Source organism: Gossypium hirsutum, chromosome A08 (assembly GCF_007990345.1).
Source record: "Gossypium hirsutum isolate 1008001.06 chromosome A08, Gossypium_hirsutum_v2.1, whole genome shotgun sequence".
NCBI lineage: Eukaryota > Viridiplantae > Streptophyta > Magnoliopsida > Malvales > Malvaceae > Gossypium > Gossypium hirsutum.
In genome coordinates, this window is record NC_053431.1 from 114,425,657 (window position 1) to 114,452,103 (window position 26,447).

The 26,447-nt window shown below is 35.5% G+C and overlaps 1 protein-coding gene across 1 annotated transcript; it reads right to left on the reverse strand.

The window, feature by feature from the left end:
* Positions 1–1,994: 1,994 nt before the first annotated feature.
* On the reverse strand, positions 1,995–3,406 carry LOC107929403 (homeobox-leucine zipper protein HAT4-like). Its single transcript, NM_001327301.1, has 4 exons — positions 3,226–3,406; positions 2,627–2,940; positions 2,418–2,497; positions 1,995–2,322 (listed from the first exon to the last, which is right to left on the reverse strand). Exons 1-4 carry the CDS (start codon positions 3,404–3,406, stop codon positions 1,995–1,997), a joined length of 903 nt encoding a protein of 300 aa, NP_001314230.1.
* Between the last annotated feature and the right edge of the window lie 23,041 nt (positions 3,407–26,447).

Genomic DNA, 26,447 nt, shown 5'->3' on the forward strand with positions numbered 1-26,447 from the left:
GCACCTATTTTATTATTGTGATTTTGAGGACCATCACTTTTTTTAAAAAGTAATTGCCAAATGTTTTCCTAACATCAAAACTCCGGGACTTAGAGCCACAACCTTTCCTGATGTTTCAACAAATATGGGATTAAAGTGGGAGTTTGAACCTTCAAGGACACAAGCATTCGTTCGACCTCGATTAGGAATTAAATTATAAGGCAAACTAGATTCGGCTTCCCCTAATTGGAAAACGCCAGTGCTTAAACAGTTAGATTGATTCAATAGTTCCCATCTTATTGGCCACCTCTTATTCATTCGGCCCAACTGGAATTACTGGCTTTTCCTCCACCCATTTATTACTTTTCTCACGGTCCAATGCATTTGATCCACTTCTAGTCGTATTGGACTCCATCATTGGTCCATCAAGCCCAAAGCCCATTTCTTTTCCAGATCTCTTATTAATTAAAAGATTCGCCCCTTCCTTATCTTTAAACTTTCTTTCTTGATTCTGCTCCAAAGGTAACCTAGAATTTTCCCCTTTGTTAGTCGATAAATCAAACCCAAGATCTTTCTTACCGCCCTCGCCATCAATTAAATCATTTAGTATTAAAAACTATCGACACCGAACTTGCCTTGCCTGGAATTTTTTGCCTTCTAATTTTGTCTATCCCTATTGTTACGCCTATTTTCCTCTCCACTTGCATCCAAGGCCCGAACTCTTCTTCTCTGTAAACTTCCATTGTGGTGGCTCCGGTGCCTAAAGGGATCTCCGATGAGCCCCTCTCTTCCCCATGAAATCGATTCTCAACCGCCATAGTACGAAGTACAAACCTCTTTGGCATGCCCATATCTCCCACATGTAAAGCAGATCGTGGGTAAGGATTTGTAAAACACTTTTTGAGTTTCCCTATTTATTTAAATCTGAGACACTAGAGGTTTATCCAAGTTGACATAAACGACCATTCAAGCAAACCTACCTCTTGTTCTGTTGATTGTGTTTACTCTACCAACCAGACCCCCAATTTCACCTAGGATTTTCCTCTTGTACAGATGTCCTGCGAGACCCAATAGTCTAATCCAAGTCAAAACAATACTAAAAAATGTTTGATCAGATAAAAATCCACCATCCATGGTTGAACGGTCAAATATTGACCAAATATAATTCACGATCACTGAGTTAAGACTGTCAAAATCCTCACTGGACTGGAATTTCACGAAAAATTAATCATTTCCAATGTCCATAATATGAAATGGTTTAGATGGTTTCCACAAGATACTAATCCTGTCATATAAAACAACATATTGGATATTTCGACCCAACAATTTGATTACCAAAGTCAACTCCATTTCCTTAGCCAGAATTTGTTTGATACGATTTGAAAAATTAGTCGACAGTATCCCATTGACAGTAGATTTCATAACATCTCCCTCTAGAAAATCAAGATCTTTGTGCTCTTAACCCATCACGCCAAGTTCCTTCTCTGAATAACCAGAACCTATCCCTAATACTTTGTCCTTCCACGACACATTCAAATCCAGAACCCGATCCTCCAATGTCCTTGAAACGGACTTTCTTAATGTTCCCATCTTCCAAAGAGAGACTCACAGCTTAGCCCAAATTCTCCCCTTTTAGTTGTTTTTTAAGGCACCTTGTAACTTGAATTGGAATTTGGAACACAAGATTAGCTTTCAAGTTCAGTCAAATTTAATAATTAAACATACCAAGGAAGAGGTCATTTAATTAGGCATCATCGATTAACATTAAAAAAAATTAAACTAATTGAATATGTTAACATTAAACAGGGATTAGATTTAGGTGGGTCCAATAATACAAAACATGATGTCCCACCAAAATCACATTCTAACCACCATATCTTAGACCTTAAAGAGCTTTGAACATGGGATTGGTACGATGCTCTAAAAAGCACTAAATATTCTCCGTACTCAATTTGTGATGCTTCTTTTTTTTTTTAAACATTTGACAAAAACGCCCTTGAGCATTGGTTGAAAAATTACGATCGAAGCCGAAGAGCATCCAACGGTCCATGAGGGATTGGGGCAGCAGCCGGAGCCCAAGGGTTGATGGGGATGGCCCTGTGGTGGTTCTGGGGTAGCTGATGATGGGATCTTGGATCAACGGTGGATGATGCACCTACTCTCTCACACGATGGGCACATGGTGAGGGTCGTAGGTGGGGTCATTTGCATGTAGAACTGAGGAGAAAGTTTCAGTGCTCTCAGCTCCTGAACTTCCTTCTGCAACCGCCTGTTTTCCTCCGTCAGATTCTCACAGCATCTCTTTAGGAACTCACAGTCAACCTCAGTTTGCTTCAGCTTGGTCCTGCAAAAAGAATTTTAAGAAGTCCAGTATTTAGTAAATAATGTTACACCAGAAGGACATAACAGTAAATTTACTAACAAGGCAAATCGTTCTACCTCGCCCTTCTGTTTTGGAACCAAACTTCAACTTGTCTGGGTCGCAATCCCAGCTGCTTAGCCAAAGCCATCTTTTGTTTCTGTAAAGATACAAAACAGCCATCGTTTTATTAGCTTATTTACCAAAAAAACCACTCCAAATATTTTCTGTTTGGTTACTAAGAAAACAGTTATATTATAACATCAAAGCTTGCGTTGGAATTACTTACTGGGTTCAGAGTGTTGTTTTCTTTAAAGCTTTCTTCAAGAATAGCAGACTGATCCTTCGAAAGCCTAAGTTTTTTTCTCGAAGCGTCACCATCTTCCTCATCACTGATGCCACGAGAACAAGCTCTTTCAATATCAAGCTCATCTCCATTAGTGCCTTCCCTTTCGCTCCTTTTCCCACTCACACTCGATATCGTGCTGTTCGGAGATGAAACTCCAGCTGCTTCTTCGCAATCGACCGTAGATGGCAATCTGTTCACGTCGATTCCTCTAAGAAATGATCTAGTCTCGCCTCGGAAAGATTCTGCGTTAGGATCTGCATGCAAATACTGTACTTTTTCAGAAAAAAATGGAAACTTTATCTGATTATTGAAGAAAAGAAAAAGAATTTTCAGGCTTAGATCTAGAAAAAAGTAGCAGATTTTAGGGTGGGGGTCTGCATGTGAAAACGATTGTCAAAAAAGCTACTTCAAGCATGAGGAAAATATTTTGGTTGGGTGACAGTAGAGCATTGAAGGACGCAAAGAAATTGATTTCTTTAAGGTTTGTTTGGTTCTCGGGAAACCAAAGGGGAAAAAAAGAAGAGAGTTAAGAAACAAACCTGAAGGAGCAGAAACATCGTTCCATAATGATTTGTGAATGGCTGTAAACCCAGAAGGGACCGAAGAGCAAGAATCAACGGAGGAAGGAATCAAAGAAGGCCTTAGATTCAGCTGCAAGGAGTGGCGATTCTGAGGAAAACCCAAACTGAGACTCAAACCCAGATCTTCTTTTCCCACCATCGTTTTAGATTATTTTCTCTTTTGCCAAACAAAGCTTCTTTCTTCTTTTCCCTGTATGAAAAAGGGTGAGAAACAGAGAGAAAAAAAGGAAAGGAAAAGACTTGGGCTTTGATAAGGGGGAGAGAGAGGGGGGGGGGGAAGGGAGGTGATGATGGGTTGGGGATGTGAGAAAGGGGGGTATTATATAGAAAGCTAAAGAATGGAGTGCAAGTGAAAGTTCGATGATGACTTGCTGTCATTGAGGAGGCCAATTATCTCAATCATGGCAATTTGCTCCCCAAAATAATACCTACCCCTTCCCCCTATGCTCCTTTGTCTCACTTTTAACCTTTTTTAACCATTTACCTTTCTAAATGCTCTTTATTATATAAACGTTTTGCATATTGTCTCATTAATAAGTAAATAAAGATATTGTGAAATTCATCATTCTTAATGTTTGCTTTTATATATTGTCTAATCTTTGACTTGTTACTTAATTATCTGCTTACCTAATTTACACCCAAATTAACTTTCCATTTCGTTTCTAACGGGGGTGGCATTTACCACGCTTTGGTGGCCAATTAAAATCTTGACCAATAAATGCATTAATAAAGGCATGATTCACAACTTTTGAGTATTATAAATGTAGCAATCTCCTTTTAATTCAATTTAAAATTCATTTATTATTTTCAATACAAAAATCATAGTTTTTTTTTTAGATAATACTCATATTCCATTAAAAAAGATTAAAAATCATAGGTGCTCTTTTCTCATCATACACTCCATCTTTCTATTTTACTAATGCTTAAGTTAAATTAAAATTGAATAGTTGTTCCTAAACTATTGATTGTTGTTAATTCCAAGTGTATCAACTATTAGATAAGTTTTTGAGGTTTTTTTATAAAGCAGAGGGATTAAATAGAGTTAACCTTATCTTAATTTTGGTAAATTTGATTAAGTCTAAATACAATAGGACACTTAATACATTTGCATGCTCAAAATATGTTCATGACTATTAAGGTGATTACTAAAACTTATTTTTGACACTTGATTGTTTTTTTTCTAAGTCCTCCAAAATTAAGATTTCGTTTATTAATAATAATATTTCTGTGGTTATGAGTACAGCTTAAGACGTGACTAATTGAGTAATCGGGGTAAGGTGCTTGGGTTGTCATTTTAGTTCGCATCAAAAGGTTGTGTGACGTGTTAGGTAAAACTCCGCTAACCGGAATTAATTTCTAAGAATGTGTTGGGCTGAGTAACCGAAATGAGGTACTTCGCTGTCATCTCTCTTCGCGTCAAAAGGTTCGATATGTTATTAGGAATAATAAAATTAGGAATGTGCTGGGCTGAGTAACCAGGGTGGGGTGCTTGGGTTGTCATCTCTTTTCGTGTCAAAAGGTTCAGTATATTGCTAAGTGAAAGTAAATAAATAAATTTGAAATATTAAAAAAAAGATGCATTAATAAAATTTGGATACTAAAGGGAGAACTAAATAAGATGTCTTGATAGGTTTGGTAAATTACCTAATTTTCAAGAAATAATCCAAGTTAGTCCTAATTTTTGTGTGTGTTAATTGGAACACTTTTTCAATTTTACTTAAATCAAGCTAAGGGTTCTCTTTATTTTTCGAATGAATTTTGACTAATTTTTATAAAACTTTGGAGTAGAATTTCTTTCATGGCAGGATTTACTTTTCACAGTGGATAGGAACCATACTTGAGGGCAAGCATGGGCTAAGTAAATTTTGAGTATCATATTTTATGTGCTAATTGCATGATTATTTTGAGTATGATCCTACTAATTTGGGTTTTTTTATAATCTTTTATCTTTTAGGGACTTAATTTAAGACAGAAGTAAATTTAAGGGCAAAAAGTGGGAATTTGGAGATAAAGTGGGCCAACATGCGAAGTAGGAGAAAGGTGGTGCCAAAAATGCAAGCATGGACGACATAAGGGCTAAAATGCAAAAGAAGAGATTTTATAGCACAAGACTCTATTTTAATTTCAATTATATTAGGATAATTATTAAGGATTTTTATTTAGATTTAATTTTGGGATTTATTTTTATTTATCTTTATTTATCTTAAATTATCTTTATTTATTTGTATTTATCTTTTAGAATTTAATTAGGAATAGATTAGGTTTTTTAGTACTATAAATAGGGGATGGAGTGGCATATATTTGACATCTCTTTTTCCTGTAAACACTCACTCTCCCAAAAACTCTGTCTTTTGCTTTCTCCATATTTTTTTCAATAAAAATCTCATATCTATTTTATTTATTTATTTCTCGAAAATCATGAGCCACTAAACTAATCTAGCCGAAGGTTGTCAAAAATTTCCCAAAAAGGTTCATTAGGCTTAGAACCCGCACTTAGCCTTTTCAACAGGGTATTCATCACTTCTCTATATTACGGGGCTGACGCTTCCGTCTATATCCCTTAATAGGTGATCTTTTCAACTTGTTCAAAGAACGGCCGCTTTGTACATTTTGGGAAGGTTGCGCAGTCTGTTCGTTGGCTTTCTACATCAGAGGTTAGTGAATCCAAGAGACAAAACGGCGTGGTATTCGCCGTTGGGAAGTGATGATCTAACAGAAGATAGTCCCCTAAAAGCGATTATTGGCTAGAGTTAGGCTCCGCCAAATTTTAAGTCTAAATCCTTGGAGCTGGTGGTCGTAGGCGTCCTCTTCCACTATAACTGGCTTATCTTGCTCAAGAAGGGTTTTTAAAAGCCAAGGATTGAACCCAAGGTAGAATGAGACAACCGGAGGCTGGAATCTCGCCACATAAGAAATTTCTCTTCCCCAAACTCTATTTATTTTTATAGTCCTCATTTTAATTTTTGCCATTTATTTAATTTTTCAATTTCAATTCACTTTAAATTCTATTTTTATTTTTCTAGATCAAAATTTTTAATTCTTTATTTTTTATTTTTCAGGAACGTAAGCTTTCTAAGCCAAGAAATTATCCAAGATTTCAATGAATGAGCATTCATACAATTCGATCCCTGAGGATTCGACCCTACTTCCCATTTACTGTTATTTTTACTATTTTACAGGAAAAGGATATTTTTGGTGCTCTCAGCGACGCATCAAATTTTGGAGCTATTGCCGAGGATCGGTAACGTACAAATCTTGTTTTTTGTTTCTTATGACCAGATCTGCTCTAGGAACTCTTGTGTTTGATTCGAAGATTGAAAAGACTGCAAGATTTAATCGCAAGGAAACAAAGCCAAAGAAAAAGCAGTCAGCGGTGGTTGGGACTCAAAGTAATCCACCGCCAAAAATTAGAATCGACGACGAAGCAGAGTCTAGGGTTAATGAAAACCCTACTTAAACTTTTGAAGGTGAAAAAGTAGAAGTCGATTCTCTAGAAGAAGTGTTTAACGCTAGGGTTGACGTAAACCCTAATTTAGCGCCTCAACCTATGGCTCAGACAATTCGGCAACTAGCCAAAGCACCGGCAAAACAACTGCCACTATGTATCATGTATCCTACGATGGATATTGATTTTGAATTAAATTCAAGCTTGATCCAGCTATTGCCAACTTTTCAAGGGTTACAGAACAAAAATCCCCACAAGTATTTGAAAGAATTCCATATGGTTTGTCTTAGTATGAAACCTCAGGAGGTAACTGAAGATCAAATTAAATTGTGTGCTTTCCCTTTTTCCTTAGCAGATTCTGCTAGGGAATGGTTATTTTATTTACCTCCTGGATCTGTAATAAGTTGGGCTGATCTGTCTCGTTTGTTTCTCAACAGGTTTTTTCCAATGTCACGTGCAGCCGAGTTAAGAAGAGAAATCGTGGGAATAAGACAAAAAGACGTGGAGTCTTTGTATGACTATTGGGAGCAATTTAAAAAGTTGTGTGCAAGTTGCCCACAACACTGTGTAACGGAACAGTCTTTGCTCCAGTACTTTTATTAAGGCTTGAAACCCATGGAGATGAATATGGTAGACACCGCAAGTAGAGGAGCATTGGTCAACATGACTCCACAGCAAGCAAAAGACTTAATCTCTACGATGGCCACAAATTCTCAACAATTTTGAGCCAATCCCGAACCCCCTAAAATGGTTCACCAGCTAAGTAATTCAACTTTAGAGGATAAAGTTGATAGACTTACTAATATGATGAATTCTCTTATTGTATAAAAAGAATAAATAGCCCAGTTATGCGAAATATGTGCTACCCCTGAACATACAGCTGATGCATGTCCCAGTTTAAATGATGATACTATGGCTCATTTAGATGCTGTAGGAAATTTTCCTAGGCCACCACAAAGGCGATACGACCCTTACGCTAATACCTATAACCTAGGATGGAGGGATCACCCTAACTTAAGTTATGGGGCCAACCCACGATATAACCAGTCAAACTAAAATCGATTCCCACAACAGCCTCGAGATTTAGGTAATTCTCTAGAAACTTTGGTCAATAAATTAGCAGCTAATGTCATTGATTCAACAGAAAATCGTGGTATCCATAAGGGAGTTAACCATATCGATTGAAAGATTGAACTCTCAAGGGAAACTGCCATCACAAACAGAACCAAACCTGAGGCAAAACGCAAATGCAGTGACGCTACGAAGTGGAAAGGTACTAGAACCAATTCCTGGCAGGAATCTTGGCCAAGAAATCGTCTAGCAAAAACCCGAAAATGAAGAACAGGTTCGAGCGAAACCCCTATTGATTCCTAGGACAATTAAATCAGTCTCAAAAAAGTATGAAAGATAAGGAGATCCTCGAAACATTCAGAAACGTCGAGATCAATTTACTACTATTGAATGCCATCAGATAAATTCCGCGGTATGCGACGTTCCTCAAAGAGCTTTGCACCAACAAACGAAAACTAATAGGTAATGAAAAGGTAAGTGTTGGTGAGAATGTATCCGCAGTGCTACAGTGAAAAATGCCGGAAAAATGCAAAGATAGGGGTATGTTAGTTATACCATGCAAAATAGGCCATTTGGGGATCAAAAAGGCCATGTGTGATTTAGGGGCCTCCACAAATGTTATGCCTTATTCTATTTATGAATCACTTAACGCGGGTTTTTTGACGAAAACAGGTGTTATAATTCAGTTGGAAAACAAGTCTATTGTGCACCCCGAATGAGTCCTCGAGGACGTACTGGTGAAAGTTAACAAACTTATTTTCCCTGCAGATTTTTATGTGATAAAGATGGAGGAGGATAACACTATTAGGTCTTCGGACCTCTTGTTGGGCCGACTTGCCTTAGTACCGCTAGCACTAAGATCGATGTCCGAAGCGGAACTCTTACGATGGAATTTGATGGGGAGATCGTGAAATTTAATGTTTATGACGCCATTAGTCATCCAAGCGAAATTTTGAGCGTAAATCGTTCAACATAATCGACTCATTAGTAGATGAGACTTTTGAGTCGATTTATGAAAATAAATCTGAATTTATATATGATGACTATGAATCTGTTAATGAGTTATTGTCTTCATCAAATACTAAACTTTTACCTTCTGTTGTGCAGGCTCTAGAATTGGAATTGAAATTACTTCCCGAACATCTTAAGTATGCATTTTTGGGGAAAGGTAATACCGTACCAATCATAGTTTCAAACAAACTCTCTAAACTCGAAGAAGAAAGTTTGATCTAGGTTCTAAAAAGTTATAAGGACACGATTGACTGAACCATTTCCGATTTAAAAGGAATAAGCCCTTTGACATGCACACACAGAATCTACTTGGAGGAAAACGCAAAACTGGGGCGAGAGGCCGAAAGGCGATTAAACCCAAATATGATGGAGGTAGTAAAAAAGGGATAATCAAGCTGCTGGATGCTGACATAATCTACCCTATTTCTGACAGCAGATGGTTAAGTCCGGCTCAAGTCGTGCCCAAGACAACATGCGTGACAATAAAGAAAAATGTCGAATGTGACTTGGTACCAACTCGAGTACAAAATGGGTGTCGTCTCTGCATTAATTACAGGAAGTTGAACTCTTATACTAGAAAGGATCATTTCCCTCTTCCTTTTATAGATCAAATGCTTGAACATTTATCAGGTAAAACTCACTTTTGTTGTCTTGATGGATACTCAGGTTTCTTCCAAATTCCAGTCACACCAGAGGATCAGGAAAAAACCACTTTTACATGTCCATTCGGCACTTTTGCGTACAGAAGGATGCCATTTGGACTTTGTAATGCACCAGCCACATTCCAGAGATGCATGATGAGTATATTTTCTGAATATGTAGAAAAAATTATCGAAGTTTTTATGAATTATTTTACTGTGTATGGGAATTATTTTGATAAATGCCTTGAAAATCTCACAATAATTCTAAACAGGTGCATAGAATTTAATCTTGTCTTGAACTATGAAAAGTGTCATTTTATGGTAGACAAGGGTTTGATTCTAGGTTATATAGTTTCTGCCAAGGGAATTGAGGTCGATAAGGCCAAAATTGACATTATTAATTCTTTGTCATATCCCTCCACTGTAAGGGAAATTCGTTCTTTCCTTGGCCATGCAGGGTTCTACAAGCGTTTAATAAAGAACTTCTCAAAAATAGCTGAACCACTATGCGAGTTATTATAGAAAGATAGGAAATTTGAGTTCAGCCCAAAGTGTAAGGAGACTTTTGATACACTCAAGTAAAAGTTGGTGACCGCTCCTGTAGTGTAAGCACCAGATTGGAACTACCCCTTTGAAATTATGTGCGATGCAAACGAACGCAACGTGGGGGCTGTGCTGGGGCAAAATATAGCTAAAGAGCCTCATGTCATCTGCTATGCCTCAAAAACACTAGATGCTGCACAAAGCAACTACACCACCACGGAAAAAGAACTCTTAGCAATTGTATTCACTTTAGATAAATTTCGATCTTATTTATTGGGATCTAAAGTGATTATTTTTTCTGACCATGCAGCTCTTAGGTACTTGATCGCAAAAAAGGAGGCAAAACCAAGGCTCATTAGATGGATTCTGCTGCTCCAAGAATTTGACATCGAAATTCGTGACAAAAAGAAATGTGAAAACCTGGTAGCTGACCACTTAAGTAGGATAAAAACTCCATTTGACGATATTCCTATAAAAGATGAGTTCCCTGATGAAAGCTTATTTTTTACTGAGGCTCACTATCTGTGGTATACAGATACAGTTAATCTCTTAACCACAAGATCATTACCTACTGAGTTAGCACGTTCCGTGAAGGACAAGCTTAGAAGGGAAGCTCGATATTACATTTGGGACAACCCATACTTGTGGAAACACTGTTCAGATCAGATAATAAGATGATGTGTTCCAGAAATCGGGGTAACCTCTATCCTTACTTTTTGTCATACAGAAGCTTGTGGAGATTACTTTGGCCCTAAACGGACAGCTCACAAAGTATTGGAGTGTGGGCTATAATGGCCCACCATTTTTCGCGACGCATATAACTTCTGTAAGTCTTACCATAAATGCCAACATACAGGTAACATCACTAAACGAAATCAAATGCCCCTATCCCCAATTCATGTATGTGAGATTTTTGATGTATGGGGCATCAATTTCATGGGGCCTTTTATTTCTTCGTTTGGAAACGTATATATACTTCTTGCGGTAGACTATGTTTCTAAGTGGATAGAAGTAAAGCCTACTCGCAATGATAATGCTAAAACTGTTGTGGAGTTTCTAAAACAAACTATTTTTTTCTAGGTTTGGCACACCTCAAGCTTTGATCAGTAATCGTGGTACCCACTTTTGCAACAAGGTCATGGAGGCACTATTATCAAAATATGGAGTTCATCATCGTATAGCAACAGCCTACCATCCCCAAACAAACGGCCTAGCAGAGATTTCAAACAGGGAGATCAAGTCCATTTTGGAAAAAATAGTTCGGCCCAACCGAAAGGATTGGAGTCTTCGGCTCAATGATGCGCTTTGGGCCTATCGGACGGCGTATAAGAGACCGATTAGCTTGACCCCGTATCGATTTATTTTTGGCAAAGCGTGTCATCTACGAGTAGAACTAGAGCATAAAGCTTATTGGGCTATTCGACAATGAAACATCGAGTTAGAGCCCGCAGGAAAGGCAAGGAAATTGGACATTTAAGAATTGGAGGAAATTTGTAATGATGCCTACGAGAATGCTCGCATTTATAAAGACAAAACAAAACTGTTTCATGATAGGAAAATAGCTCAGAAGTATTTCTCGGTAGGGCAAAAAATTTTGCTTTATAACTCTGTATCAAAGCTATTCCAAGGTAAGCTTCGATCTTGGTGGCAATGACATTTTATTGTGACCCAAGTATTCACACATAGTTCAGTTGAAATAGAGAGTGAAGAAACAGAGAAGCGATTCGTAGTCAATGGCCAATGGTTAAAGTCATTTACAAAAATTTTCAGGCCCACACTGTCGAAAAAATTCAGTTAGAGCCACCATAGAACCATTCACGGCGTCGAGCTAACGACATTAAACAAGTGCTTGTTGGGAGACAACTCAATTTTTATTTTTATTTTTATTTATTTATTTTATCTTATTATTTTATTTATTATTTTCAGATATTAATAAAATTCTCTTCTTCTAGGTGAACCAAGATGAAAATAGAGAGCAAAAAGAAGAAAAGACAAAAAATACAGCCAATCAGCTCATAACCTTACAGCCAAACAGCCCACTCAAGCCCAACCTTCAATGACCGTTGAACAACGCTTAGAGCATATCGAGGCTCGACTCGACACTTTTTGGATAGCAACTAGCTGATCTCCTTGCCATTATGCGCGACCGACAGTAATTACATGTGGAGTTCCTCTTAACTTTTTCCATCTATTTGTTTATTTTTTTCCACATCGAGGACAATGTGTTTTAAGTAGGGGGAGTATTCTTCGTTATTACTGTCACTTTATATGTTGTTTTTGTTGTTATATCATTGTTGCTACTGCGTTCTGCCCACAATTATTTTTTTAAGCATATTCTATTTTTTTTTCATGCCCAAGAATTTGACCATGACTTGGCCACTGTTTAACCTCCATGCGTGATTCTTATCTACTGAGTTAATTATGATTTTCCTTGATAGATTTCATCTCCACTGTTTTATTTCTTTTAGTTTAAATAATTATGATTAATGGAGTTAACCCTATCTTGATTTTGGTTAATTGGATTAAGTCTAAATACAAGAGGACACTTAATACAATTGCATGCTCAAAATATGTTCATGACTATTAAGGTGATTACTAAAACTTATTCTTGAAACTTGATTGTTTTTTTTCTAAGTCCTCCAAAATTAAGATTTCGTTTATTAATAATAATATTTCTGTGGTTATGAGTACAGCTTAAGACGTGACTGGCTGAGTAACCGGGGTAGGGTGCTTGGGTTGTCATCTTATTTCGCGTCAAAAGGTTGTCTGACGTGTTAGGTAAAACTCCGCTAACCGAAATTAATTTCAAAGAATGTGTTGAACTGAGTAACCGGGGTGAGGTGCTTGGCTGTCATCTCTCTTCGCGTCAAAAGGTTCGATATGTTATTAGGAATAATAAAATTAGGAATGTGCTGGGCTGAGTAATCGGGGTGGGGTGCTTAGGTTTGGTAAATTACCTAATTTTCAAGAAATAATTCAAGTCGATCCTAATTTTTGTGTGTGTTAATTGGAACACTTTTTCAATTTTACTTAAATCAAGCTAAGGGTTCTCTTTATTTTTCGAATGAATTTTGACTAATTTTTATAAAACTTTGGAGTAGACTTTCTTTCATGGCAGGATCTAATTTTCACAGTGGATAGGAACCGTACTTGAGGGCAAGCATGGGCTAAGTAGGGGGAATTTGATAATACTCTAGAATGTCATATTTTATGTGCTAATTGCATAATTATTTTGAGTATGATCCTACTAATTTGGGTTATTTTATGATCTTTTATCTTTTAGGGACATAATTTAAGACAAAAGTAAATTTAAGGGCAAAAAGCGTAAATTTGGAGATAAAGTGGGCCAACATACGAAGTAGGAGAAAAGTGGTGCCAAAAATGCAAGCATGGACAACATAAGGGCTAAAATGCAAAAGAAGAGATTTTATGGCACAAGACTCTATTTTAATTTCAATTATATTAGGATAATTATTAAGAATTTTTATTTAGATTTAATTTTAGGATTTATTTTCATTTATCTTTATTTATCTTAATTTATCTTTATTTATTTGTATTTATCTTTTAGAATTTAATTAGGAATAGACTAGGTTTTTTAGTACTATAAATAGGGGATGGAGTGGCACATATTTGACATCTCTTTTTCCTGTAAACACTCCCTCTCCCAAAAACTCAGTCTTTTGCTCTCTTCATATTTTCTTCAATAAAAATCCCATATCTATTTTATTTATTTATTTCCCGAAAATCATGAGCCACTAAACTAATCTAGCCGAAGGTTGTCAAAAATTCCCCAAAAAGGTTCATTAGGCTTAGAACCCGCGCTTAGCCTTCTCAACAGGGTATTCATCACTTCTCTATATTACGGGGCTGACGCTTTCGTCTATATCCCTTAATAGGTGATCTTTTCAACTTGTTCAAGGAACGGCCGCTTTGTACATTTCGGGAAGGTTGCGCAGTCTGTTCGTTGGCTTTCTACATCAGAGGTTAGTGAATCCAAGAGACAAAACGGCGTGGTATTCGCCATTGGGAAGTGATGATCTAACAGAAGATAGTCCCCCAAAAGCGATTATTGGCTAGAGTCAGGCTCCTCCAAATTTTAAGTCTAAATGCTTGGAGCTGGTGGTCGTAGGCGTCCTCTTCCACTATAACTGGCTTATCCTGCTCGAGAAGGGTTTTTAAAAGCCAAGGATTGAACCCAAGGTGGAGTGAGACAACCGGAGGCTGGAATCTCGCCACATAAGAAACTTTCTCTTCCCCAAACTCTATTTATTTTTATAGTCCTCATTTTAATTTCCGCCATTTATTTAATTTTGCAATTTCAATTCACTTTAAATTCTGTTTTATTTTTCTATATCAAAATTTTTAATTCTTTGTTTTCTTATTTTTCTGGAACGCGAGTTTTTTTGGCCAAGAATTTGTCATTCGTATAATCTGATCCCCGAGGATTCGACCCTACTTCCCCTTTACTTTTATTTTTACTATTTTACAGGGAATAGGATATTTTTTGTGCTCTTAACAACGCATCATCCATGTATTAGGAGTTAAATTATATTTTACCCTATCTATTAAAAATGAGTAAATTAGTCCTTATATATTAGATTAAAAATCAAATTGGTCATTTTATTAATAATTTCATCCAATTTTCTTGTTAAAACCTAGTCTTTATACATTAGCATAAGATATAGATGACACTTTTTAGTTATTTATGTCAGTTTTTAATAGTAAAATAAATACCAACTTATACCAACTTATTCTCTAATTTAATATCGAATTACTAATTTATCTATTTTAAATAAAAAAAATAAAAATGGATAAACTTTTGTAAAAGGGAAAAGAAAATTTTAATGGTGAAATATTTTGGCAGCACCAAACAAACCAACCAATTAAACAAATTTCAATGTAAGTAGATTTTAGTCTAATTATTTGTGTTTCTGGATCCCAACCAGAAAGACCAGAACAACAAATATTATGCAATACTACATGATATCATCATGATCCATGATTCTTCCTTATTCAAACCCTGTGGGCCATATGTCTCACCTGAACACCTCTCATGCCCCCCCTCAACCAACGGCTCTGATCCCACCTTCCATCTTCATCAATCACCCCCTCTGATGCTTTTTTTGACAAATCAATTTGATTCTTTTTTACAAATTTTATCAAAGTAGGGCCCTACATTCCCCAAAAAAATCTAACATCTACCATGGGAGTACCACGAGAGATAGAAGAGAATGGTGTCGCTTTCTCAACCTTTTGTACTAAAACAAAACTCTTTCTTGTTTGATGCGCATCGTGCTGTGTATGTTTCACGCTCGTTTGATCGTATTACGAGGCCTTGAAGCGTGATGGTGACGCGTGGTGGACCTTAATCTTTGTGTATGAAACTAGATGATGTGGCTTAGTGAATATCATATAAAATCAGCTTTGTGATATCAATTATTGATTTTGGCATATTCTCTCCATGGATCATTAGCGAGTTGAAATAGAGATGTTTTATGGTGCATTTCGAAAATTATTTGTTTTTGTGCAAAGATGGGAATTTCTAAATTTCAATATATGTATTTTCCTCACATATTCCTATTAATAAATCAAATTAGGCCCATAACTTGAATGAATCTTTATCCTTCATATTTTTGTAAATCAGGTGATGGATATGTAATGATTCATCATGTCGTTGATTCTACAATTTTAACTTGTAATATTAAAATGATGTCTTTAATTTTATCAATTACTAAGTATCTCGCTTGATACCAATCACTTTGGTCAATGGAGGCTTGCTTAATTCTCATCTACTTCTCACGTATTTCCTAGTCAAATCTCGTAAAATTTTATATAACTTGAATAATAATTTACAGGAATAACTTCAAGCCTCATCTAATCACATATTAGTAAAACATTTCAAGATATTCATGAACCCATGCTGTATGACACTTTTAACAAATGTTCATGCTAAACTCATTTATATAAAACACTTTTTGTCACCACAAAAAAAATCAAGTTCCAAATCGAATAAGTGGTCCATTTGACTGGTTCAATTAAAAATTCAAATAACAAAATCATTTTAATCATCAATTCAAACAATTTATTTGAAAAATTCAATCAAATCATACTTATTTTCAATCTAGTCTAATTCAATTTATCCAAATATTGTACTAACAATTATAGATGAGAGGAATTGGATTTTAAAGGGATGGTGGAGTATAATTGGTAGGAGTGGAAACTCAAGGGGAGGTTGTCTTATTACTGAAAATTGGTAGGTATTCCAAATCATCATTTTGGCTCATTTAGCTGAGTTATATTAGCCAAGTCAATGTCAAAAAGTATAAGAAGGCATGTGAAAAGGAAGGCAGACAAGAGAGAGTAAAGATCACGTGGTGGGAGAAGGAAAATGATGGAAATAAAAAGAAGTGTGGAAGAGAAAACCTCTCTTAACTCACGTGGACCAACATGTCTTGCATGAGGACACGTGCTTATGTGGACCCCTATTCCAATATATTTTAATATTTACCCACACGGTCGTGCGTGTCACTGTGTCTCTTCACGCCCTGACAACTCGCTTCTCACAATCGTTTGAACCTCCCTCTCCCCCTCCTTTCGCCCTCAATCGCTTATGCATTCTACGTTCCCTCCCCCCTCCAAACTAACCATTTTTAACATATGTAGCCTTAACTTCACGCGGCATCACTTAGGCCTCCATTTGCTCCTTTCAACTGCAACGGTTGAGATTGTCTCCAACTCCTTTTCATCTCGCTTGATTTGAAAATTACTTGATTGCCATTTCATAAGTAGATTGACCAAAATGTTCCTCCTATAATGATCTAATCACTAGGGTTTATTAATTCCAAAATATCATTCGATAATATTTATTTAAATGACTAACAATGATATCCAGACTTTTTTTTAAAATTTAAACAAATAAATATTAGAGTGATTTTTTAATTGGATTATCTCACAATACTAAAAAAATGAATGTACATAATAGATCCTTTTATTATAAAGATTTGATTAAATTAATTTCTCTAACATTAAATTAATAAATTTAATTTTAATACTATTAAAAAGAAACAAATAAAGTCAAATTCCAACATAGTCAACATTTATTGTTTAAAAAATGTTATTTGTTGTTTAATCTAGTTATAATAAGAAAGCTTTCTATAGTTCTACAAATATTTTACTAAAAGTTGAACTACCAACGAAAAATATATATAATTTATGTCATTTTTTAAACAGTAAATGTTAATTTTATTGGGCTCCAACAGGTTCGAGAGCTTGAGAAGCTATGTTGGTGTATGCTAAGCATGACCAAGTTATTTGGTCTAGAAAGCATCCACACGACATTAATTGACATTTTTTGATTTTTTGTCACACCCCAAAAATTTGTTTTCTGCTTTTGTAAATTTCTAACACATAATTGAGTATCTACTTCAGTGGTTAAGTGTTTTAGGTGTATTTGAGAGGTTCTATGTTCAAGCCATGCCATTTGCAAATTTTGAGATTTTTTCTGAATAAAGCCTTAACCTCGCTCAATAGGCTTATGTTTAATTGTCTATAAACCATATTAAAATGGGCCTGTTGGTTTGGTGGTTGAGGTATGTCTTGGAGTGTGGGAGGTTTGGAGTTCGAATCCTTGCACAAATGCAAGATTTTATTTTTGCTCGATTGACCGAAAGAGTTTCGGTCAAAGAACAATTATGACAATGTGTGTGTTAATGGGTTAGTGGGAGAAAAAGGGGGGGATTGGGATATATCCTGATTTTTTTTTTTTCAAAATTAATCCTGTTTCAAAAAAATTTGATTGACGTTCTTCCTTTCTTTTCTCTGCCGAATTTTGCCTTCCTTTTTCCACTTCTTTTTTTATTTCTTTTCTAAATCCACTTCTTTTTTAGCAAAGTGGACTGTTCGTTTGGTAAGTTGTGTTGTTTTGTTAGTTCCTAACATTTTCGGCTAAATGATTAACGAAATAGTGGTTTTACTACCCTCATTTCAGGCGAAGGACAGTAATCGTTTTGCACTGCTGCTGAGATTAGAGCATTAGGGACGTTGGTTTCTCGTTGGTAAGTGTTGTGTAGCACCCCTTACTTGAGTCTGAGGCCGGGATTGGGCACGAGGCATTACCATACTTGACCATATACATATAATCATTTCTGAGTCACCAAGACTTGATCAACTTTAAAACTTTTTTGGCCTTGCTTAAAACTCTTTAAAATGGACCTACGAGGCCTCAAACTTCCATTAGAAACCATTTGGAACCAACTCAGGTCCTTAAACCAATTTAATAAAAATGATTCTTGAAATAGGGCACACGCCCGTGTGATCCTTCTAACATAGCCGTACTGATGGCCCATGTGGCACACACGGCCTAAGCATCTAGGGACACGCCTGTGTCCCATACCCATGTGAATTATATTATAAAATTGAACCTACAAGGGCTTTCACATGGCCTATCACACGCCCGTGTCCATGGCCCGTGCCCCTCACACGGCCATGACACGCCCGTGTCTTAGCCCTTGTCTAAAAACCTTAACATTCTATTTCTAACATCAGCATCCAATTTAGGGCACACAGTCGAGGCACACGTCTGTGGCCAGAGGCTGTGTCCTCCACACGGCCGTGTCTCTGCTCTTATGTTTACTACCATGCATTCTAACTTGTAAATTTTACGTTACCCGTGTAGACAATATAGGGCTATTTACCAAGCCCTTTGCTAACCTGAAACACAATATAACAACATCCATTCAAAAATACAAGGTATAATCAGCCACACAAGGCATTATCTCATTCACAAAAATATCACCATTTGCATATATCAATAGTGAACATTAGCCATTATTCCAAGCCTTAATACAAAATGAAGGGATTCATGCTAAGCCAACACGTTGGAAAAATTAACATGACACCAACTTTAAAGGTCTAAGCCCTATACAAAACCAACTATACCAAGTGATTTGATTGATAGTATGATCGATGCCTCTGACGTCCGATGATCCTCGAGCTAACTAGGCGGCACTATAAGAAAATAGAAAGGAGAGGGAGTAAGCATAAAACTTAGTAAGTCGCATGCAAATAAATATGACAACAATTTTACAATTCATCATCACGCTCATAATACAAAAGTAGGCATAAGCACAACTTACTCATCACTATCCAATACAATTCACATAGCATATATTGAGCTCATATCTCGTACATTTCAAATAGGTACATGTATCAATCAAAACATAGTTATAATTTTCTCGTTTAACTTCAACTGTATCTCTCATCGTTGAATCATTTGGAAAGCTATCGGATATTCATTAAGCCTCAAACATAGGGTATAATACCGATGCAATGTCCCAAACATGGTCTTACACTGGCTCATCCATCAAGTCGATGCCATGTCCCGGACATGGTATTACACTGCTGTTGAAAACGAGGCTAACGCCATGTCCCAGATATGGTTGTACACTAGCTCTCACATTTTCGTGCCGATGCCATATCCCGGACATGGTCTTACACTGGCACATCTCGTAACTGATGCATGTCCCAGACATATCTTACACTGGCTTACATTCTAATGCTGATGCATGTCCCAGACATGTCTTACACTAGCACACAAATGACTCGAATGCCATGGCATGAATATCCAATTTATTTCCTAGGGTTCAAACGGGATTTCTATTATCTCAATGTTCATCATACACAATCATTTCCACAAACAAGCAATTTATGCTATATCAATTCAAACACATATAATAACAATGTAGTTGTATTATTCACATACAACTTACCTTGGATTACAAAATGTAGACGTCTAGCTCGGCTTAGTCCACTTGATTCGCTTTTTCTCGGTCTAGGCCCGGATTTTGTAGTTCTTGATTTGTGAAAGAACTAAGTGGCTGAAAATTTCAAGCTTTCAAAACCCCTATTTTTGCTGGTATTTTCAGTGGTGAAGAAGGTGAGAAAAAGATGATATTTTTTCTCCTTATTTTCTTTTTATTCTAATCAAAATAGGTCACTAACTGACCTAATTTTGACCATTTCTCCTCATTTTGTCCCCTATAATCGGCTATCATTTATCTAAGGGTCTACTTGCCCTTTAAAGACCCTTAATTTATGATTCATGGCAATTTAACACTCTTGGCTATCAAAATAGGACTTTTGCACTTTATGCGATTTAGTCCTTTTTCACAATTAAGCTCATAAACACTAAAATTAATTTACCAAAATTTTTATGCACCTTTATAAACATGTCGTCACACTTAAAATAATATTAAAATAATTTCTTTGGCTTCAAAATAGTGGTTCTGAAACCACTGTTCTGAATAGGCCCAAAATCGAGCTGTTACATATTGAGATTAGAGTGTTGATCTCTTTGATTTTGAGGTCGTGATTGATCAAAGATTAAGGGCTAATTATAATGTTGAATTGATCAATATTTAGGTTCTAGAGTTCTCAGAGTTTGGTTTAGCTTCAAACAAAACCAGGTGTTCACCTAGAAATGCAAAAAATAAGGTTTCAATGAAAGCTGAAAACCTCACTGTCGACGCCTCATAGGCGTGTGGTTGCCCGTGTAGTAGGCCGTGTGCTATAACACAGGCATGTGATCGACGAGGCCAGGTCGTGTGCACTTAACACGACCGTGTGATGGCTAGGTAGGTCGTGTACGACACACGGCTTAGACTGACGTGTGGGATTTTAGGCCAAGCCGTGTGATCCACACGACCAAGCCTAATTTAGGCTGTGTGGGTCACACGGGGCTGTGGGCCCACATGGGAAATCCACATGGGCGTGTGAGCCCTTTTTACTGAAATGTTTGTTAAGGTTGCACGGGTCGCCCAAGTCGACTGTGAACTTTTCGTGGGGTCGGTAAGCACTACTTAGACCATTATCTGTGTGAGACTGATTACGTGAATTCTGTACCTAACATGTTATGTATAAGCATGTATACTGAACTGTAAGTGTTTCTGATAGATCTGTGATAGCATGACATTCTATTGTATGATGCATTGCATTGGGTTGGGATGACATCATTTGAAGGAAGTGTACTGAAAGGCTCTTAAGCCTAATATACTGGCAGGTCAGATGCAAACTACTATTTGTGCCGCTTTCGACACCATTTGGAGTATAAGGATGAGTGGGTTGATTTAATCCCCACATGGAGTGTAGGGTTGGACGGAGATGGTGTGTAGAGGTTGGTTGGGTAGGACTTTGTTACTGAAAACTACATGACTGATATTGATACTGAGATGGGCTAAGGCCCAACTGCTACTGATACTGAAAAGGGCTTAGGCCTAGGACTGTTTTTCACTGTGCTCTGCGTTACTGTTGCTTGATTTCTATGGGATTACACACTGAGTTTACGTAAACACCCTCTTTATTTAATGTACATAGGTAATTCCTAGACTTGACAGATCAGTGCAGCGGAGGACTCAACGGTGGCCACACATATTTAAACTATTTTAACTTCAGCTTGGGTATTTAATTCTTAATTATTTTCTGGGTTAATTTTTTATATAAACTGGACTTCTAGACTGTTTGACTGGATGTTGAATTTTAAACTATTATTGGGTTTTTAAACTGCAACACTCAACGAACAAACGATTTTCTCTAAAATAAAATGGGGGTTTTCTTAGAATGGACGGAATTACCTAATTAACTCGGTTTTCCATAAATTAAATGATTTCTTAAGTTTTTGCAATGAATTAAGTTTTAAAACAATCTATTAAGTAAGTAAGCAATTTTAGAGTTAACAAGAGTAAACGAATGAAAACGGTTTTATCGTAACAACTTAGTTTCAACACGCTATCATGTGACTTCACAGATTTGGCCAGAACGTTAAGGCCGGGTTTGGGGTGTTACATTTTTGTGATAAATTTATCGATTATTATCTGATAATTTTTTTGGAGAGATTTAAATGTTATTTTTTGGCTCCTATCTATTTTTGATGGAAAATATTTTGGGAGATTTTCTTTCTCCATATCTCTAGGGGAAACATGTCTTAATGGGAAATTGCAATTACCCCACTTTTTGTAAATACTCTTTCATATCAAGGTTGATATCTACTGTTGCATTCTCAATTCAAGCAATAATATTTGCTTGTTGCTTAAGTTCTTTGTCTATTCAAACCTGATTTGCCACAATTTGTTGTGGCAAATTAGACGTTTGTCATCACTTAATGAGTTTATATTCAAGTGATTTTATATATTTTATTTTGTTTTTTGAAGTAGTTAGTTTTGAATTTAAGTTTAACAAAATGAGCTTTTAGTGTTGTTTTATGACCTGTTAGGCCATTCTAGCTTAAGGAGAAACTAATATGTTGATTAAGTATGCAAGACAATATTTTTGGCTAATGAGTCAGTGGACTGCCCTAGATGTCACAACTTTCAAAGGGAATGTTGCGGCAACGAAGTAAGCTTCAAGACTTAGCAGAATTTCGAGCACAACTCCAAGAGGTGAGCTACTGGATGCGGTGTCACGACATCCACAAGCCAAAGTCATGACATCCAACTTCGAGTCCAAAGGGAGAGTAGATTTCCATTAAAGTCGCAACACCAGCTATAGAGTGTCACGACTCCAGTCTAACGAGGCCCATTTTAATGTCACGGTTGTTTTCGTCCATATAATCAAAATTAACTTGTTACATAGCTTGTAATTGATGTAATTCAGTCATCTAGCTCAAACAATATAAATATTAGATCTTAAAACCTTATTAGAGGGGTTCAGTTCAACATTCAAACTTTAGATTTTTGTTCTTAGTTAAGGTTTAGTTTTACCTTTTATTTCTTTTCAAATGTAAACGTTTATTTTCAAATTCAACATCAGTTCAGTTTAATTTTCTTCTACATTACGTTTCTATTATTTTTCACCTCCACTAAAATCAATAATCAATTAAGGGTTCAAGATCCAAGTTGCAAATCAAGATCTTTAGATTTTGAGCAACCTTTTCTCTTTTCTGTTTATCTTTACATCCATTCGCATGTTTAATAATTTGATAGGAGAGTTTGCATCTAGAATGACTTGGAACTAAACCCTAAGAAGGTTGGTAATCTAAAGTGGGATTGATTAGCTTGGGTTAAGGGTTTCACATCCAAATAGTTGGATTAAGTTACAAAGATTAAACCATAGAATTGAAGACTCTAGGAAGTCACTTAGGTAGGTAAGACCGAAATGATAGTATGATTGACATCAACTTAATCTAACCCGATTTAATTTATCATGTCCAAAGATAAGTAAATTAAGTTGATTAGTTAATCTCATTATAGGATGAAAGGTATTAATTAGGTTAGTTGTTAGCTAATTAGTGAAAGGCAAGCGCACCTATCAAACAATAATATAGCTATGGTGAGTAGGGAATATCGTATTCGTGAGGACTAAAAGTACTAGTAATTACCGTCTTCTTATTATCTAGCGGACAAATTAGGATGATGTGTTTTAATCTAAAATTACTAAACTAATTTATCGAAGAACACAACAGAGAATGAATTGAGGAAATAATTCAATATTAACCAATGAGATTGACAATACCTAGGAAAGAATCCACCTAGACTTCACATTTTCTTATGAATCTGAATTAAACGATTTATTCACTTGTGTCTTGATCCGTAGAATTCCCTAAATTATGTTAATATCTCTTTCGATAGTAAGAACAACTAACTTTAGCTTGATTAATTGAAATCTCTTTCTAATTAAAACCCCTATCGTCGCATTAACTCGATCTATGGATTCCCCTATTAGATTTGACTCTAATGTGGCATATTTATGTCGTCCTAATTCTAGGATTGCATGCAACTCTACTCAATTAAGCTAGATCTACTCTTAAACAGGGACTTTTGCTCCACTAAAATAAGCACATTAAACATGAATTAATATCCCGGAAATATTAAAACCAGAAATAAGTATACATAATTGAGAATAAGAATCAAGTATTTATCACGTAAAAACAGAAATTAAATAAGAAGATTCATTATTGGTTTCATCCTCCCTAGGTATCTAGGGAATTTAGTTCATAATCCTGCATAAAAACATCTCAAAATCAGAATAAACACAAGACATAAGAAAACTCAATAAAACTTTTAAAGAAATTAAAAGAAGATGTTTGATCTTGATGGAGATCTACTTCTGAGTCGATTTCGATAGTGTTCTTCGACTGTTTTCTTTAATCTTCTTTGATTACCCTTTTATGTCTTCTTCTAATGGGTATTTATAGGCTTTAGAATGCTCAGAAACCTTAAAAATTAGGTTTTTTGCGTATTTGGGAAGTATGGTGCGAAATCGACAAGAACTGCCACATAGGCATGTGGCCAGCCCGTGTGAAAATGCCCAGGCCGGGTGGCTCCTGAAAATAACTCTATTTGTCTGATTTTGGCTCGTCTTTGTTCCCAAATGCTCTCCTAAGTATAGAAACATGAATTTAGAGGATTAGGAGCATCAAATTCACTAATTTACACAATTAATCATCTAAAAACGCATTAATAATGAGATTAAAATATGTTACTTTTATAGCTTATCAAATATCCCCACACTTAAGCGTTTGCTTATCCTCAAGTAAAATCCTTAATTCTCATTAAAATTAATCTTTTTCAACTTATAATTCTTATCAATAATGTTTCAAAATAATTTACAAATAATCATACATTGACAATTTAACTAAAAGGGCAGTAAAGTCTCAAACAATCCAAGTCGAAAATTTTTAAAGCATGAAAACATAGGTATTTCCCTTTATCTAAGTAATTACCTTTAATTCAAAATCGATAAGAATCGACATCCTTACTAAAGATTCACTCAAATCACTTAAAGTGTTTAAGGTTCAAGAATAAGCACTCAATAATCAAACAAGAAAATTCATTACCATAAGCTTGCATGAAAATCAAATCTCCACCACTATAAAATGATATAATACACAAATCAAATGGTCTTTAAGAGGTTGTAATGGGGCTTAGGTTAAGAGTATGGAGAGAGGCTGGAAAAGTTGGTTATAATCGATATTGAATTCATAAATTACTGAACTAGAAAAATTAAACAAATGTTGAATTAAAACCAAGCATAAATCAAGAATTATTCAAGACAAAAACGAGCTTCTTTTCAAAATATAAATTTAATTATTCAAGCTCAATCAACATAGAACTAAATAATAATCAATATTGTTTTTTTTCTTCTTTTTTTGTTTTTCCTTTTTTTTTCTAGAACAATCAGCAATAATTTAGCAAATCAAACAAAAGGGCATAGTTAGGCAACTAACCAAATCAAATCTCGACAAAAAAGGAGTCAATAAAACAGGAAAAAGTTTCAACGAACAAAAATTGAGTTATAGGTTAACATAAATAGGTAAATCAAGAGATGGTGTGTTATGCTCAACAGGGTTCACTAATGGTTAATTATACAGGTAGGCCTTTTATGGGATAAGTGAGTTAAAACCTAAGTGCCTTTATCATCTCAGTATATCAAATCAAAAGTGTGGTCTCGACATGTATAATCGAAGCAAGTTCTAGAATAACAAATCAAATTGACACACTCATAACCAATAAAAAATTAGCAAGAAAAATATATGCTCTAAAGGCTCAAAATCTCACAAGAAATCATGATTTTTTATGTCAAACTTGCAAATTTAAAACCTCAAGATAATACCTCAATTCAGGGAAACAACCTAAAATTTTTAATTCTGAAAATAAACTTACCATGCTTGATTCTCTACTGTTTTAAAGTTTAAATAAACCAATGCACAAATATCTACAAATTAATCCAAAACACATCATCAAAAATCCCAAATTAACAAAAATTCATTCTAATGGAAGTAGGAGAAAATTACTTAAGCACAAGAATAATTCAGGGATTTTCTAATAGTCATATAAATAACCTCCCCACACTTAAGATGTACATTGTCCTCAATGTACAAACAAATATAATCACAGTGTATGCAGAATATCAAAAGAGAGGGAGAAAACTAAAACTGCCTTAACTATTGGATGAAATCGCTAGAATGGTGAAAAGCAGAGTTGTAGGCAATTGAGAGTGAAGTGCAGGACTGTGTGCAAACTAAAAAGAAAATAAACACAAATAATGAAGAAGATTAAGAGGTTACAACTCAATTAGAAATAGCCATAAAAATAAAAATAAAAACATAGTTCAAATGATAATAAATGAAATAAGTCTATGAAAATAAAAATAAAACAACTAAAAAAATTAAGATAAAATAAAATAAAATAACATGAAAAGAAATAAACTCAAAGATACCAATAAAATTAAAGGTAATAGTAAAAATAATAGTAAAAAATACTAAAATAATAGAAATGACATACATAAATTAAAATAAAATTAAAATCTAAGCATAAGGAATATAAAAAATAAGAAAAAAATAAAAAAATAAAATAAAAAACAAATAATATAACAAAAAAATAAGTAAAATAAATAAAAGGGTAAAAGGGGAAGATCAACGTGGGGTCGCGCGTAGGAGGCAAGGTCGTGCATGGGTGGGGCTGAGGTTAGTTGATTAT

What these genes read in the sequence shown, in the direction of transcription:
- LOC107929403 (NM_001327301.1), bottom strand. Translation starts at nt 3,406, where the DNA reads ATGGTGGGAAAAGAAGATCTGGGTTTGAGTCTCAGTTTGGGTTTTCCT. An exon ending in CGATGTTTCTGCTCCTTCAG is followed by an intron (nt 2,941 to 3,225) that starts GTTTGTTTCTTA and finishes ATTTGCATGCAG; the next exon opens with ATCCTAACGCAGAATCTTTC. An exon ending in TTCCAAAACAGAAGGGCGAG is followed by an intron (nt 2,323 to 2,417) that starts GTAGAACGATTT and finishes TTCTTTTTGCAG; the next exon opens with GACCAAGCTGAAGCAAACTG.